Source organism: Melozone crissalis, unplaced genomic scaffold, assembly GCF_028551555.1.
Source record: "Melozone crissalis strain CALT ecotype California unplaced genomic scaffold, PUWL_Pcris_2 ptg000004l_1, whole genome shotgun sequence".
NCBI classification, from domain to species: domain Eukaryota; kingdom Metazoa; phylum Chordata; class Aves; order Passeriformes; family Passerellidae; genus Melozone; species Melozone crissalis.
The window spans coordinates 42038381-42056341 of record NW_026535782.1 but is presented as its reverse complement, the minus strand read 5'-3'; the positions used below and the strand labels follow the sequence as shown (position 1 = coordinate 42056341).

Here is a 17961-nt window from a genome sequence, read left to right as displayed (position 1 = left end):
TTTGCAGCCCAGAACTCAGTGCAGGAGGCTGGGCTGGGGGAGATGGAGGGGCAGCCTGCTGGAGGGATGTGAGGTGTGCAATAAGCTGGGACTGAGACTACTTGTCTGGGCTGTCTCCAGCACAAGCCCATGTCTAACTCCTTCTGAATGTCTTTGTTCCCCTCACTGGCGTCAGCAGCTCTTCGCTCCCTCCAGGAGATGATTCTGCTTCCGTCGCTAGTGTTTCCTGTATTTCTCCCCCCTCACTCCCGTAGAGCCAGGCAACACCAGCACAAAAACAGGATTCGAGTGGCTGGAGAATTATCCTGATAACAATGACCAAGGAGACAGTCCTCTGGACGGGACCCTCCCTAGAGTCAGCCCTCCAAACAGCTCACACCAACCTTTGGCACCCCCTTCTTCTCTGCTCCCGTGGCTACTCGTGCACAGGGGGGATTTCAGGCAGGGGAGTGAGCAGCCAGAAAGGGGAACTGCTCCGTGCTGGCAGGTCCTTCCACGCCTTGGCCATGGTGGCCAGGCAAAGCAGCTCTGACACTGTTCCCATTGTCCCAGGCTGCTGTCCCATCACTGGTCAGCAGAGCAATGAGGTACTGTGCCATGCCCTCCCTTGCCATCCCAGTTCCATTTCCCAGGGAACAGAGCATTTCTGGGGAGCAGGCAAGGGTAATTGCAATCTGTCTTCATCCATGAACAGAGCTGGAGGCAGCTCTGGCTTACAGGTGGGACCAAGGGAGCTAATGCCTGCAGACATGCTCCATGCAGCAGCAGTCCTGGGCCTGTGTGTCCACCTCTCCACCCAGGCATGCCCAAAGGAGAGCTGGGATTGCTTAGCGCCCCACATGGAGATCTGAAATTCAGGGAGCCCTCACTCATGGCCCAAAATGTTGCCTGGATCTCCTGGAGGAGGTCCCATCCCCAGCTGCTGGCCACCCCTTCCTGACGAGGAGCTGCCGCCTTCCCGGCACAGCTGGGGCAGGGGAGCCAGGGCCCGGGCGAGCGGCTGACAGTGCCTGGAGCGAGCGAAGGAGCACATGCACAGACTGATCTGCTGGCAGGGCTGGAGGCAGCAACAAGCACTGGGAAGGAGCTGCAGAGCTGCAGAGCAGCTGGAGCCTGAAGAAGGTGCATCTGCAGCCACGCTCCAGCTTGTTGAACAAGCCGGGTCCTTGTCTGCGCCACCCTCCCCCTCCCAGGTGCTGGGCTTGTCCCTGACCGAGTGCTCCCATTGCCGTGCACGGCAGGGACATGCAGACTGACAGAGGGACAGCCAAAATTGACTCAATGTGCACCCAAGGGACCCCCCCAGGTGCTATGGCCTGGAAACCTTTCCACCAACATGGCATCTGCTTCCCACCAGGGCTCTGGGTAGCTTGGAGGTGGTGCAAGCCAAGAGAAATCGAGGAAGTCCTGCCTGCTGCAACATCCAGCAAACACCAGACTTGCAGAGCTGATGGAGGGAGCAAGACAGTGCCTCCAGCCTTACTGCTTCCTCCAGCCTTACTGGACCTTCCAGCCTCAGCCTGGCCTTGCTGTTCCTCCACTGCCCTGCTCTGCAGATGCCCAGCAGATGTGCTGGGCCTTTGGAGCAACTGGTGGGACTGAGGCCAAGTGTAGACAGGAGTTTGTCCTGTCAGGGCCGGGAGGTTGTGATTCCCTTGTTACCATCAGTGCTGCTGATCCATAAATTCCTGGCAAGGGAGGAAATCTGATTTTTGGCCAACACAGGAGGTCTCTGACCAACAGAGGCAGGAAATAGCTACGGTGAGCGAATAAATAAATGGTGCAACTGTAGCTCTGCCTTACATGGTCTTCATGGGGAGTTTTCCTTTGTTTTTCAGGTTGGCTATTTATACCGCAGAGTGTGAAAACTATGTCAGCAAAGCCTCTGCTCCTCGCCACAAAGAAAATCAGACTTGAGAATTTTTGCAGGGCTGAGAGACCTCCTTGAGCAGAAAGGTTCAGAGGCTGCTCACAAGGCTGGTGGACCTGGCAGGAAACACCAGCTGCCATACAGTTCCTGAGGAGTCCCCTCTACTTCCACACATCCAGCTCAGGGGAACAGAGGTTCTAGAATATGGCTCTGCCCTGTAAAAGTCCATCTTGCCTAAAATGTACTCACAACCCCCTCCCAGTACCCCTTCACAGCCTCCCTTTTCTCACTGTCTCTCTTGTGCTCCCTTTTTTTCCTATCCCATTCTCCATTGCAGCCTTTAAGGGATTTGGCTTCTGCCCGCTCATCCTGGCAATGTTGCTCCAAGTCTGCCCTGGAGGATAGGAGAAGAAGGAATGGGGAATTTTCCTTGTGGAATGTTGCTGCTCCCCTGGGAAATCCCAGGAGATACTTTGGAGAGCCAAACCCCAAGATGGGTCATCCCCATGCTCGCAGGAGGCAGGAAAGCACAGACTTAGCCCAGAAGAGGAAGGTCCTCCAAGTCCAAGCTGAGCTTGTTCAGCTGTGGATGGTGGGCAGCAGTGGCCATGCTTTGGGAAAGGAGAGGAGGAATAAAACTTTCCTTCCCCCCGTGCCTGTCCCCTGCAGCTGGGAGTGGCTACAACAAGCCCACACGAGTCGGAGTCGCCTGGGTGCCAGCAGAGCCTCGGTGGTGCCCATGGGCAGGGGCGGCCGCGGGCTGCGAAGGGAAAAGCCAACACGAGTTCAAGGATTGCCGGTGTACTTGAGACAAGAAAAACTCTTTCTGGTGACACATGCATCAGGTGTTTCCAGACGATAACAAAACCTGCCTGAGGTCATCGATATTTAATTAGCAATGAGCTCGGTTAAACATTATCCCGGGGGCAGGAAGGAGGGGAAAAGGTGCCGAATTGGAGAGAGATTTAACTCTTTGCAGAGAAAGAGAAGGAGGAGGGAAGGTTGCCTGCAAGGAGAAAGGGTGTCCGTGGTTGGACCCCATCAGATTTGAACGCTAGACTGGGCCCAGGGGTGGCAAATCTTTGGGGTACGTGTGTCTCTTGGGTCTCCAGGGGAAAGAGGTGCTTTTTCCCGTGGAAGTGAAAAGCACTAAATGTGAAAGCTCAGTGCTCCTGCAGCCCCGGGCAGGAGGAGCAAAAGACTGGTGAGTGTGAGGCCAGCACCGTGTGTTTCCCTGCGGAGCCCTCCCGGGAGCGGGGGCAGCGCGGCGCTTGCTCCCGGCGGGCTGAGTCACGGCCCCGCTACCTGGGTGCCCTCCCTCACACCTGGCCCCGGCCCGCCGCCGTCTCCGCTGCTTCCCCTGGCACCCATCCCACTGTGCTCCGCACCGCACAGACCCGGCCCGGCACCCCGGGGCAAGCAGGAGGAGCGGCAAGGCATGGGGGACAATACTGAGGGCTGCCTTTGGGGCGAAGAAGGGATGCCAAAGGCTCAAAGTGGGGCTGACATGCCTTTTGGCCCTCCAAACCGTGCCGTGCCCCAGGAGGAGATGCTGTAAAGGTACCAAAATCCAGCTATGGACCGCCCTGCTCTGTCCTTCCCCAGCCACTCACACGTGCTGCTCCCTGCTACCTCCCCCCTCCAAAATCCCCTCTTGGCTGCCCCAAACCTGACACCCATAATTTACCCCTAGATCACAGAGACCTGCTGAAAGATTGAGCGTGAGCTGTGCTGTGAGGGCGGACATGAAAAGCAGCTGTGTCTCCTGCCCACGCCAGCAGCCCCTCAACACCAGGGACACCTGGGAAGGCTCCTGCTTCCCAGGAGAGGGGAATGGAAACCTCCTTGGGAGATGGACAGGACAGCACGGCATGGCTTGGGGCGTGGTCAGCCACAGCTTCCATCAGCTGGCTGGAATCCCTGGGGCCTGTTCCTGCTGGCAGGAAAACCTCTCTTGGAGAGGAGGCAGGTGAATTTGGGCTGGTATTTGCCAGTGGCTCGGTGCCAGGGGATGGTTCCACTCTGCCTCAAGCACAGCCTCAAGCAGTCAGCTTTTGTCAGTGTTCAGCGTCACCACCCTCAAGATGCTGCACGCTGTCTCTCCTGCATCTCTGGCTGCAGTGGTGGTGGTGGGGTCTCCCCTTGCTGAGCACCTGGGAGGGATCCCCAGAACAAAATGGCTTTTGTGGAAGGGTCTGATGAGATCCCCAACAGGGCTGCATGGTGAGGGCCTTGGGATGGGATGAGGCCAGCAGCAAGAGGTTCCAGCAAGGATGTACATGCTGCCTCCACATCATCTGTGATGCACACAACCTGCCCAGCACAGGTGTACTGCCTTCCTAGAACCTCATCCTCTCCTTATCCTTGCTTGTCACCAGGGCCAGGCACCAAAGAGGAGGATGAATGTGTGGGACAGATACAAACTCCTGCCAGGCACCTTGCCCTTGGGTAAAGTGCCAGCTCCTGCTTTCCTGCCCCATTTGCTGTTACATCCATGGGCAAAGTTCACATGTGACCCATCAAGCACAGCTGAGGTCCTTCAGAAGTGGGAGACGGAAGGAAGCTGAGGCGGGGAAGGTGCCACAGTCCTTTAACCCTCGCCCATAAGCTCTGAAAATGGTGGGGAGTGGGGTGGGAACAATGAGCAAATCCCTAGTTTAGGGGCAGAATAAACAGCAGCAGCAACCCTCCAGGTCCTGGAGCGAAGGAAGAGGCTGCAGCCCCAGGCAGGGCGGAGCAGGTCGGCAGATGCAAGAATTTCATCTGCAAGGAGCAAGGAAATATCCCGGAGCTGTTTGATCTCATTGTATGAAGGGAAGCGGGAGTGGGCGTCCAGCCTTGCTGGAACCAAACAAAGATTATAAATACCTCTGCCATCAACAGCTCCTCGCCGACCTGGCCTGCCAGAGCCCCGGCTGCTGGCTGATTCCCAAGGGGAATAATGAGCTTTGCTTTCCATCTACCCCTCGAGACAGTGGCAGAGAGGAGCAGAGCACACAGCAGACAGCTCCAGCCACAAAGGTGAGGGGGAATTATCCTATGGAATGATACATGTGAGGGTATCTCCTCTCACTGCCTGCCTGCAGGGCTGTCCTCAGCAGCAACAGCCCCTGTTGGCTTAATTCAGTCTCTACCACCACTGGTGTCAATAAAGAAGTTTAAAAATACATGTTTTAAAAGGTCTGTGATGTGACATTTGGGTGTGAAGTGATGCCTGAGCCCACTGGACAGTCTCAGGGAGGTGTCCCTTAGATCTCCAAGCCAGATCTGGGTGTATGTCTTTCCCTGATTCAATCCTTGGGTTTGAATTTGATGCCACGCATGCTACCAAGAATGCTGCCTGACATCGGAGTGCTTTGGGGCTTGTAGGGAGCTGGGTGGCACCTGGGCATCCAGGGGACCCTGGCACAGGAGCTGTCCCTACCAGGGAGGGAGGACAGCCCCACACAGTTTTGGGGAAGTTGGGAGGCTGTAGAAGATAAATTTAGTCTTCTCCCATGCGTCCATTGGCCACCACAGAAACATGTGACTCCTTCCCCAGCACCGTGCTGAGAGAAGGAATGAAAAGACTTCCCAAAACTCACATGAGCTCCCATGAGTCCTGTGCCCAGCCAGGGAACAGTGCTGCACCGGGACTACTGACATCTCCCTGGCAAGAGGGCCTGGTGGCCATGGGAATGGGGAAACTTCAGCTTTGGCTTTGCTTTGGCCCAGGGAGCTGCAGTCCTGGAGCAGGGCTGCCTGCCACCCTCCTGGCCCACGCTGGGAGTGCCTTTGTGGGGAACCACTCCCCACCACATCCATGCCCCCAGGTCTCACAGGCGCTTCTAAGGGTTGGTGAGAAGCCAGCAAGTTGTCAGGTACAAAAGGAGTCCTCGGGCCGGGGGGGCTGCAAATCAAACGCAGCACGCCGCCCTGGGAGCAGCGCGCTGGCGCAGCGGCTGCGGCAGAAAAGCGCCGCGGTGCAGTGCGTGAACCCGGCCGCCGCTCCCCCGGGGCACCTTCCTCAGCCCTGCTCCCCAGCGAGCATACTTGAATCTCCCTGCTTGTCACTGGGATCAAAGGCAGGGGCCGGGCTGGGAAGGCAGGGTGTCAGCTGGGCCACTTGTGAAGCTCACTGCGGGAGCCAAGACCTCCAACTTGAACCCAATTTTTTTTCGCCCCCCAGGCATCCTTACACACATCTAAGGTCTCCGCTCCAGCATCACAGCTGCATCTCGTTTCATCTCCGGCGAGGAAGAGAGGCGGCAGCGCGGGCTGGGGCCAGATGCTGCTGGAGGAGTGGCCCCGGGTCCCAGCCCCGCACCGCCGGCAGCTGGGCTGGGGAGCACCGGCTGCCGGGGGAGAAACCCGGCCCCGCTTCCCAGCCACAGCCCTCCCACCACCAGCTGGGACAGGGCACGTTCCCACGGCTTTTGGTTTATTTCAGCAGGGCCAGGGCTGTCCCTGTCCTCCTGTGGCTGCCGGGTTGGTCTGAGCATCACAAGGGTGTGGGATCTTTTCTGATTGGACTGGGATGTTGTTGGACATTTTGGAGCGGGGAAGGTGCAGTCATGGAGCTGTGGGATATGAGATGACACTGCCAAAATGAAAAACTCAAAGTAATTTAATATAAATATAAGTCACCCTAAAAATGTTGGCTCTCAGGAGCTGCTGGACCAATGTGTGATCTGCAACAATTGGTGCCTGTTGCACTGGGGATTGTCCCCAGAACAGAGGACACATGCATTGCAGGAGCAGGAAGGCTGGGAGATGAGAGTTGCAGGGTGGGCGCCGGCTTTAGGAGTGGGAGGCTTTGCCAAAGCCATCTTGGAAGCCATGGCTTCACTGCCCAGGCACACGGCTTGGCAGGGACCTCCCACAGCAGGTTCCCAGGAGCTGCCCAGCAAGGCGGCCGGGAGTTATCGTGGGGTTCCAGGGAGCCCTAAGGGGGGCTGAGGGGACTCACACAGCCCGGGCGCTCCGGCTAAGCAGGGCTTTTCCCCAGGCCAGCCCCACCAGCAAGCCCTCGGTGACAAGAGTCTGCAGAGGAAGGAGCGCCACCTCCTGACGCTGGATGTCCCTAGGATTCCAGGAAACCCCTTTTGGGGGGTTTTCCCCCATCACTATCCGCTGTTTTATCAGTCAGCAACAATCGCTTCAAAAATAAACAAATCCAAGTCTGGCACTGGGTTCCAAGACAAAGAAACTCCTCCTGCCAGACACACGCCGAGCATCTTCAACAATGACATTCCTCCAGGACTGCTCCCACCTACTTAGGTGCCAATTTAACTAAGAATTCCCTCTGCTATCATTGTCACTTAAAATCAGCAACATCCCAGAGCTCCCACCACAAGGTATTGGTACTATTAGGTGCTTTTAGAGATTTCCATCAAGGTAGTCCACAGTTTGTCATGGATGCTCATCCCCAGCATACCCTTTTATCCTGATAATCCCAATTCTCTTGGATGCATCTGACTGGTGAGATAGAAGCAGCAGCAGGCAGGGCTAGCTCAGAGCCATGCCCTCCCTAGCCAGCTAGTACATTCCAGCTTTAGAAAGTGAAAAGCCCACCTAAGGCTAACAGGTGGAAGGGAAACAACCTCACTCCTCAGAGCTGCCCATTAAACTGCAGGCTCAGGCTGGACAGAGATTGGGAATTCCACTTTTCTGCATCAGAGGAATACTAATTTAAGGATCTTCTCCACCTACCTGCCAACTTGAGACTTGTGACAAGGGAAAAAGAATTGCTTATTATTTCTCTCTTATTTCACTTGGCTGAAATCAGCCAGCAGGTTCATGTGTTAAATGAGGCTGACAGTGAGCCAGGCAGCTCATTCAGTCACCCTGTCTGGTTTCTAGGGAAACAAGGTAAATGTTTTTCCTCCTTCTTGCCACCTTTTAACTCTTAGAAGGCTCTCGTTCACCACCACATGAAAAAATCTCCACATCGCACCTTTCTCCACTTTAGAGAAGAGCAAATAGGGCCAACCCAGGTCTGTTTCAGGGCAGTGCTACACTTTGGTGTGAAAGTCTGCAGTAATTGCCTCAATTGCTGACATGTCTCCAATTATGGTCAGGGAAGGACACACCAAAGCTCTCCCTGGGAGCCAGCAGGGTATTTTAGGCCAGGCAGTAACACAACACCAGCGGCACCCACAGCTCTCCCACCTCTCAGAGGGTGGATGCAGATCACCCCCCTCCCTGCCCAGGCAGGCCTGCCTCCTGCCACCCTTCAGCAGGGAAACTGCATGCAATTCTGAAAAACCCAGCTGTTGTGAGGATGGGAATTTTTAGTGTATCTGCTGCCTTCTGCTGCTCTCAGGGACAGCAACAAACTGTATTTGCAGAGTGTGCAGGCTACAGCCCCTGCCATACAGACACTAGAAGGTTTCCATGGCAACAATTAGCACCCACCAGCTACCTAAAATTTAGTGGTTTGAATGTCTGGGCTATTTCACAACCCATTTGACTCAAAGCTCTCTGTCCACCCAGCTGGGGCTTGACAGATGGACCAATATCTCAGCAACTGCAAACACATTTTGAGCCTCTGCTGCTTCACTATTTCACACAACCCAGAGACATCCTGCTCTGACCCACAATCTCTGCTCTGCAAAACCAGCAAGAGCAGCTTCATTTTTTTTAGAGCAACCCTGCTGCTATAAGGCAGATGCTCATGAGCTGAACCTTCACATGCTTCTTTGGTTTGATCCACATGTAGAACGTGCAGAGTACCAGGCTTGACACAGCAACGTATATAGCAAGAGGCAAAATTAACTTCTTTAACATATTTATTTTTTGGTCTGAGAGCACACAGGCCATAGGGCCATTCCACCCATTAGGCTGCCTCCTCTTTTGCAATGCGATCCTTCTTGAGTGGTCCCTGAAAAAAACCCACAAAAAACAAGCCATGTAAACAGCAGCCCACACAAGACATAAATAACATCCCAATCACAAAAGCTGTAAAGAAATCACAGCAAAAAAAGCCCTCCGTGCTGCAACCCACTGGAAAGCCCACGCCCCAACCCCACAGGCAGAGGTTTTAGGAAAGGCTGAACGCGGAGCAGCCCTCTGGGCTGGCTGGGTGACTGCGGCTGCTCCCGAGCACAACGCTGGTGCCACCTGGTGGGGAAGCTCCTGCTGGGCCCCGAGCACCGCTCAGACCCCGCCAGGGCCTTCAGAGCTCCTGGCTGCCTTCTCCAGCCAGTGACAAACTGGGAATGCCACCACTGTGAGCACCCTCCTCACGAGCTGCTCTTAGAGGAAATGGAGTGGTGTTTGTTCTGTGCTTCAACACTGAACAACCTGGGCCCTAATATGGCATCAATCACCCCTCAGACACAGAGAGCTGTCACTGGGGAACAGAGACCCCCAGGCCCACTGCAGTTATAAACCAAGCTGGCAGGAGGAGGCCTCTCAAGTAAAGTTTCTGTTTCACAGGAACTTTGGCCACATGACAGCTCAAAGGCAAAGCTATCAGCTGCCATGAGCTCGAAGATAACCCAGTGGTACAGCAACAAATGTGTCAGGAAGAGCCCTTACCATGAAAGCCTTCTTCTCCTCAGCTGTCTGGAAGCGGCCATGACCAAATTTGGAGGTTGTGTCAATGAACTTCAAGTCAATCTTCTCCAGGGCCCGGCGCTTGGTCTGCACAAGCAGGGACTAAAAAGAGAGATACCAGGTGAGTATGCAGCAGCGGCGCCCTTTTAGCCTCCAGTACACTGGCTACTTCTTGTCCCCTCCATGGCTAATGCCTCCTCGGTCCCTCTGACCCCAGACCTCAGCTGCTACCATGTGCAAGAACACCTGACCACGAGCCATCTACCCTGCACCTTTGGCCTCCCAGGCTGAAGACCGGCCAGCTCCCTGCAGCACAAGCCCCACTCCACCAGGGCCCTTCTGCCCACAAGATTTCTCAAGCCTTAACCATGTCCATCACTACACCTGCAGAAATGACCTCAGGCCACTCCCAAGGCCTTTACTACGAGGTGGGTTTGCGTGGAAGGCTTTTCTTTCTAGCAAGCCACATGATTCCCCAGAACAGCACACACCCCACCTGCACCAGAGAACAGCACAGCTCCCTTTAACTGTTCCAGCCCACCACTCACCTTGCGCAGGGTCAGGACCCTCTTCTTGGTGCCCACAACACAGCCCTTCACCATGATGAAGTCATTGGTCACCTCACCATAGTGGACAAAGCCTCCCTGGAAAAGGAGAGAACAGTCAGTGCTCTGTACCAAGGGGGACCAGTGATCGCATCTGCCTACAGATCCACACCATTTCTGGGCCTTGGCCATTCCCACATCCACTGAAATCCTTTTTCCAGTATTGCCTTTCACAGGTCAAGTTTCTTATGCAGCTGTTTACTTGTTGCTGTAGGGCTTTTATTAAGAACAGCAGAAGATGCTGACAAAACAGCAAAAGCTCTTCTCGCTAAGTTATTCCTTGTACAAGTACCATTCAAGGTTTGCAACATCCCTGTCCTATTACTGCATAACAAATTAAATTTTCATGTTATACAAATCAATAGTGAGGCTGACTAAACACCACCACCTTCAACAGCAGCTGACTTATTCAAGAGCTCTTCATTTAATAACTTTGTGTCTTATACCAGGGCTCATTTGCCTCTTAGAATTGCAGCTCATGAGCAGACTCCTTGCACAGAGCTGCAGCAACTCACCAGAGGGTTAATGCTCTTGTCAGACAAGTCATAATCAGTTGATGCATTGTTTTTGATCAGCTTTCCATCCTTGATTTGGTAACCTTGGCCAATCTTGTAAATCTAAAAACATAAATAAAGTCTACTTAGCAAAAGGTAGGAGAAAGAACTTTTCATCAGATAAAATGTAAGGAATTCTCCAAAGCCTCAGAGGAAACAGTCTGCTGCACTTGGGAAACATGTGGCCATCCAAGAATTTTAGTTATTTTACATAACTAACCATGGCCACTATCCCCAAGACAACATTCTAACACAGCAAAACACCCCAAGCAAAACACCCACGCTGTCTGTTCACTGTCACAGAGCAAGTGACATCAGGCAGCTCTCGCTCCTGGCCAGCAGCTGAGACACACCAACCTTCTTGTTGATCTCGGTGCGGTGGTGGTAGCCCTTCTGGCCCGCCCGTGCCACGGAGAAGGCCACGCGGGCGGGGTGCCAGGCGCCGATGCACGCCACCTTGCGCAGGCCGCGGTGAGTCTTGCGCGGCAGCTTCTTGGTGTGCCAGCGGCTGGTGACACCTGCAAGGGACCAAAGCAGCCTGCTGTCAAGCTGAGATGTCACTTCAGTCTTCAATCACAGTTTAAGCCACCTTTTCAAGCTGCAGTCCCCAGGCAACAAAAGGCAAGCACAGGCGCAGCGTCCCAGGAATCACCATTTCCCGGTGAAGGTCCCTCCCTGGCTGTCCCTGGGCTGTGTTCTCAGAAGGAAGGCAGCATGGAATGACTCCTCACGGGTGTCAGGCGCTGTGCCCAGCGCTCATTCCATGGTCTCATCATTGAACTGTGACAGCACTACAGATTCACCTACCCAGCTCTTGGTACATGCACTCATGAAAACACAAGGCCAGCATTTCATTAAAAACTGTATCCTATCACCAAGAGAAGGACTTCCATGTTTACCTTTATATCCCTTGCCCTTGGTGACTCCAATGACATCGATCATCTCATCCTGGCCAAAGACCGTTGACACAGGCACCTGCTGCTCCAGCTTCTCCCGGGCCCAATCCACCTTCTCAGCAACAGTGCCACCATTCACCTGGATCTCCATCAGGTGAGACTTCTTCTGCCTCAGGGGGAGCAAACGCATCTAGGACACAGAAAATACGACATTCAGCTCCTGCTCTTCTGGAATGGACCCTGTAAGCCCAGCCTCCTTTTAACCCTGGCCCAATATATTTCTCTAGTATCCTTTTTCCAAAATACAGAACTTAAAGAAGTCCCTACAACAAGGGGGAAAGTTGTTTAGTGGCTTGCAAGTCATTGCACCTGGAAGTTATATGCCACCCACAGTAGCACAGAGTTCTCTAACCTCACAGCCATCAGCAAAATTTAACTGAGGAATAACATGAAACAGGGGGCAATAGTTTTAAACTGTAACAGAGTGGATTTAAATTGGACCTAAGGATTATTTTTAATATGAGGTTCATGAGTCACTGGCACAGGTTGCCCAGAAAAACTGGAAGACCCTCCTCCCCCTCCAACTGCTCAGTCAGGTTTGACAGGGGCCTGAGCAACCTGGTGTAGTGGAAGGAGCCCCTGCCCAGAGCATGGGGGTTGGAACTGGATGATCCTTAAGGCCCCTTCCAACCCAAACTGCTCTGATTGTTTGATAAAAGCCTGCCACACTTAAGGCTGTTTTGGGTTGGACTGTACTTACAGTTACTTCTCCTGTATTTAGCAGAGGGAACTGGTGATAGAATCAATACAGGTTGCAACACTACCTGTACTGTCTACTACAGGAAATTAATTCTATTAAAATTTGCCATCTTACTGCAATTAGAGCCAACTCAAAAGATTTAATCCATCTCCCAAGAAAGTCAGGGCACTGACAGCTGGGGAGACACCACATCACTCAGCAGAAGACCTCCTCCAGCTGAGCAAGAGAAGCTGCCAAAAGTCTGAGTGCTTGCAATCCCAAGAGAATGCAGCCTGAAACGATGCTGAGCACACAAACCCCTGAGTTCAATGTTCAGGTTTTATTTGCAGCTGAAATTAAAGAGTCTAGGTCTACACAGTATCAGCAAACAACTGAGGCCAAAAAGTTCCTAGTACAGCTCAGTCTCTTTTGGACACTCCTTCAAAACCAGCCAGTGGTTGCCAAGGCTCCTCAAACATCCAGTGAGTATAGTTCTGTAGAGAATGAGTGTGCTGAATAGACAGTGTCAAGCTGCAGGGGAAGGCAGAAATCTCCCTACAGAGATGGATCAAGTTTCAAGCTTGCGCTCTCAGCAGTTTCCAACATACCTGAGCCCACAGGCGCTTACCTGAGTGTGAGCCATGACTCTAATAACCTGGCAGTACTTCTTCATGCTATTGAAATCTTTCTCCAACTGCTTTTTGCCCTCCTCATCTTGCCATTTCTTGCAGTATTTGGTGAAGGCCTTCTTCTTGGATTTGTGCCTTCAGGAGCAGAGCAGAGACAAGGTTTGGCTAAGCCCTTCATCAATCCCCAGGGAAGTGGGGTGAGCGGAAGGAGTTGCCACCTCAGTTGGCTTTGGCTCATTGCCAGCTTCTAATGACTCTTTTCCACTGGCAAGCGGAGCCTGGAGCTCATCAGACAGCGGCAAAATTGCCAAAGCTGAGCGGAGCTGCCATGAATTCCAAAGCACATTAACATTCACGCTACAGAAAACAAAAGACTGTAAGGAGATGTCAAACAATAACAGAAAAAAACCAGATCTTTAAAGCTATTACGAGATGACTGTGATCTGCTTCAAAATACCCTAACTTCCCCCCCTTGTGTGCCCAACAGCAAGGTTGTTACTAAAACACCCTTGAGAACCTTTTTGCTCCACTCTGACGTCTTTTCAGCCTGCCAAGTTCATAAACAGGCTGGAAGCTCCAGACACGCTGGAGCCACACTTGGGCAAACACACTTTTAATCACAACAACAGCGCCTGGAATGGCAATCACAAGTGACACTTGTCTTCCCCTCTCCTGAGAGAACAGGGCTACAGTCAGCACTCGACACTCATCAACAAGCGCCAGAGGCGATTTCCTTATGTCCGCCCGTCGAAGTATCATCACGTGTAGCCTGTTAGGGAGCGCCTGGGCAAAGCCAAGCCCACACACCCACACCAGCACCACCAAAAGTTACGGTGCACCCTCACTACGGTGCCACTCCTACAGCCTAGCCCTTCATTAGGCCAGTCTGTCACAGCTAAACACTAACTGCTGAAAAGCCACACTAAGATCATTGCAGCCCAACAGTAAAAACACAAATCATGGCCTGAGAGCAGGCCAGGCCCTGCAGTCTCACCAGTTCTTGTAGAAGCGGCGCTTGCACTCATCGCTGATGTGCTCGGCAAAGATGGTCTTGAAGCTACGGAGACCACGAGGAGTCTGCACGTACCCCACGATGCCCACGATGACCATGGGAGGGGTCTCTATTATAGTGACTGCCTCCACCACCTCCTTCTTGTTCACCTCTGGATGGAAACAGAAACACAGCACAATTAATTCCAGCAGCAACTCAGTTCTAACACCACATGTTTTTCCTCACTCCCAAGTCCTCCATGCGAAAGGTTAAATGACTCAAGCTCTTTTCTCAGAGATGATGCAGCGTAAAGCAACCAACTCTGAAATCATTATTTAATGCCTTGCAAAACTTTGAGGCTGGCTCAGGAGAAAGGTCAGTCAAGCTGGATACGCAAAATGGATGGCAGCAAGGACTGGGCAATCTCCCAAAAAATACCGAATGCAGATGACTGATGTCCCCCCATCCAGAAGAGCCATCTCAAGGTGCAGCTAAACCAAACCAGTGGTTACAGCAGAAATACACCTCCTACTTGGACTTGGAACAGGGTGAAGTCAAGCTAGGACTAGAACCCAGAGCTGCTGCTGAAGGGCCCACATGTCACCATTCCTGACCCAGCCCACCTCCTGTTCCAAGAGAACGTTAATACATACTGGATCCAGGTCTGTCCACCTCGCGGACAATGTGGGTCATGCCAGCCTTGTAGCCCAGGAAGGCGGTGAGATGGACGGGCTTGCTGGGGTCATCTTTGGGGAAGCTCTTGACCTTGCCACGGTGCCGGCTGCTGCGCTTGCGGGGCAGGAAGCCCAGGGAGCCGTGCCTCGGGGCCGAGAACTTGCGGTGAGACTGCAAGAGACAACCGGCACTCAATGCTTGCTGCAGAGTCTTGCCTGGGCCCACTGGGGGCCAAGGCCAGCTCTGTCCCTGCCTGGGAACACGAATATTACACATATCCGAGACATTCAGCATTCTAGAAATTCCCCCTATCACCTGCTGGGCTTCTGAATTCTATTATGTTACAGGAATGCAATCCTCACACATTAACTATGAACTTCTCAGATTTTTTTAATGCCTCTTCCAAGCTTATTCTAAGATGCCGCCGGAGGGGGTCCCACTCTGGGGAGGGAACCAAGTCCCACTCTGGCCAGGGAACTACAGAAGCTGCAATTTGGCCACAGCGTGCCACTACAAGTTCAGTCCACCCCACAAGTCCAAAAAACACAGCACAGACAGCTTCACATTTTTCAATGAATCGGTACCAAAATAAGCATTACAAAGACAATTTCAGTTTGAAAAACTGCAGTAAAGCAGCATCTCAACACCCGCCTTTGAGCCATTGCTCTGGGTGGAAGAGCAGTATTTTTCCCCAAGATTTTCTCCTTGAGTACCACCCCTGCAGCCTGAGAACCATTAGAGACTGGCTTCCACCCGGAGAACTTTCAGGCCAAAGAAATATCTACCCATCCAATCCCACACGCAAATTAAAGAAAAATACCGTGCAGCTGTACACGGAACTAAAAAGAGCACACATTTATGTAAGAAAAAAAAAATACTCCACAAGAGTTACCCTAAGCGAAGTCTAAGTCTCCAAAAAGGCCACAACCACAGGAGCTCTCTAGAGAGAAGCCGCCCCCCTCCTACAAAAAAGCGCCCCAAATGCCCCCACAGCTGCCCGCGCCACGGACACCCCGCTCCTCGCCCGCCTCCCGGCACAACGCCGGGCCCGCTCCCCGCCATGAGCCCCGCACGGCGTCCCGCAGGTGCCGGGGGCGGCGGGCGCGCGGCGGCGCGGCAGACGGGGCCGGGATGGCGGCGATGCCCGCGGGATGCGCGGCCAGGCCCGAGCCCTCCGCACCCACCATCTTGTCCACGCGCCGGGCCGGAAGGGCCGCCAGCGCCGCGCGCAGCCTTTATAAGCGCACCGGACCTCGGTCTCGCGAGAGGGCGCGCGGCGCTACGGGAGGCGAGTGCATCCAAAAAGGTGCGCGGGCACCGATGCGCAGAAAAACAAGACCGCATAAACCATCTAGCGGGGCTTGTGGGGAACTTCGGTCATAAGAGATAATGTTTATTTCACTTCATCCCATTTCATTCAACTACATTTCATTTAATGTCATGAAAACTTGACGTGTCGTTTCGTTTCATTTCATCAAACTTCACTTCATTTCTCCATTTCATTTCATTTAATTGAATTTTATTTCATAATATTAATTTCATTTCATGAAATTTCAAAATGTCACTCAGTTTCATGAAATTTTGAAATTTCATTCCATGAATTTTCATTTCTTTTTTTTTCTTGAAATGGAGTTTCAAAATTGAATTTATTTTAATTTTGTGAAACTTCATCTGTGTTATTATAATGAACACGGGCCTTAATCCACTATTGCTTGTGATACAGAAGAGGATGCAAACCCAAGGCAATGGTATCAGTGGAAGCCAGAGCTGGGTGGTTTGGAGCTTCCCACACATGGGGCACCCTCAGGATCTCCTGGGGCTGACAAATAAGGATGTTTTTGACACAACACAGCGAGGAGATTCCTGCACCCAGAATGAACTGGAGAGCTAAGGATCCAGCTGTGCTGGCACTGCAGCTCATCTTCCTAAAACAGAGATGGCCCATCCCTGGAAAGATCCAAAGTCAGGTTGGACAGGGCTCTGAGCAGGCTGATCTAGTTGAAGATGTCCCTGCTCATTGCAGGGAGGTTTGGATCAGATAACCTTTAAGGCCCCTTCCAGCCCAAACCATTGTAGAATTCTGTAGCTGGATGTGATGGAGGAATGTCCATCTTCTACCACCAACCCGCCCCTCAAAAGGAGCCCCACAAAAGGTGAGGAATGGCTGCTCACTCTTTGGAACTCCCAATGGGAGCCCATGGCTTGGCTGTAAATGCTCCTCCATCTCCCTCGTACATTTGCCTTTCACTCTTGTACATTTTTGGCTTCCACTGCTGGGCTTAGGGAACCGTGTCATAACCCAAGGGCTTGCTTCCATTTCAGATTATTAGGGACTCTGCAGCACCAAGCACACCACTGGTGTGCAGCTACTCTGCCTAACAGGCATGGGCCGAGGAGCTGAAATTGCTCCTAAGGCTGGAAGGCTTCTCCCCACACATCCTTTCCTGGCTGTGCCAGGGGCCATGGTGGCAATGTGAGAAATGGAGAAGCCCAAGTTACTGTCAAGGCTGCAGCCTCTGGAGTGCAAGGTGTGTATTGTGCAGTCTCTGCCTCCTGGAGTCAGGGAGTCTCCCCAAAATCTGGAGGCCCCATGTTCACAGAGGACCTTTTCCCACCCTCTCCTTGGACGCAGTGTGGGTGGGGTGGTGGATGCTGGAAATGAGAGCCCCAGGCTTTGCTGCAGAGTGATGCTGAGGCTCACCGAGCGTCTTTGTCCAGGGCAGGCACCTGGTGAGGGATAATGGGTTGTGCCCAAGGGCCCAGCTTTACCCCTCTGTGGGGCAGCATCCCAGAATGACAGGACTAACTGCTAAAAAGTCCCTTTTAAAAGTGCCTAAAGAGGTCCCTTTTCTCCAGGGACCTCTGGAGATCACCTCATCCTTTGGCAGGGGCACCTAGGGCAGGTGACATGGGAAGGCACGAGGTGTCTCTGCAGAGGGACACTCCATGACCCCCCTGGGCAGCCTGTTCCAGTTGCCCTCTGCCACCTCGAACATAAAGAAGTTCTTCCTCATGTTGAAGTGAAATTTGTCGTGTTTTAGCTTATTGCTCTGCTGGGCACCACTGAGAAGTGTCTGGCACATCCACCCACCTCTGAGATATTTATATGCATTAATGAGATCCCTCTCAGTCTCCTGTTCTCCAGACTAAACAGGCCCAGCTCCCGCAGTCTCTCCTCCTAAGAGACGCTCCAGACCCCAAATCATCCTTGCGACCTCTGCGGGACCCCCTCCGGCGGCTCCTTGTCCCCTGCCTGGGAGTCCAGGGCTGGGCACAGCTCCCTGGGGCCGAGCAGAGGCTGTGGGCGGGCGGGGGGCTGGCCCTGCTGGGCCCCATAGCAGAACCCAAGGGTGACATCGCCCCCATCCCTGCCCCGGGGTCTGGGTGTCCTGCCCCGGTACCGGAGGTGTTCCCCGCCCCGCAGTGCCCGCACCCCGGGCACCCCGCACCCTGCGGCCCCAGG

The 17961-nt window shown here is 53.3% G+C and overlaps 1 protein-coding gene and 1 non-coding gene across 2 annotated transcripts; both read right to left on the bottom strand.

The window, feature by feature from the left end:
• Positions 1 to 8622: 8622 nt before the first annotated feature.
• On the bottom strand, positions 8623 to 15761 carry RPL3 (ribosomal protein L3). Its single transcript, XM_054273000.1, has 10 exons — positions 15683 to 15761; positions 14477 to 14669; positions 13827 to 13995; positions 12832 to 12967; positions 11468 to 11654; positions 10926 to 11086; positions 10530 to 10631; positions 9958 to 10053; positions 9392 to 9511; positions 8623 to 8732 (listed from the first exon to the last, which is right to left on the bottom strand). The coding sequence occupies exons 1-10, from the start codon at positions 15683 to 15685 to the stop codon at positions 8688 to 8690; spliced, it is 1212 nt and encodes a 403-aa protein (XP_054128975.1). The 5' UTR covers positions 15686 to 15761; the 3' UTR covers positions 8623 to 8687.
• On the bottom strand, positions 11260 to 11352 carry LOC128939828 (small nucleolar RNA U83B). Its single transcript, XR_008483261.1, has one exon. It is a non-coding gene; the product is annotated as a small nucleolar RNA U83B (small nucleolar RNA).
• Positions 15762 to 17961: the final 2200 nt, after the last annotated feature.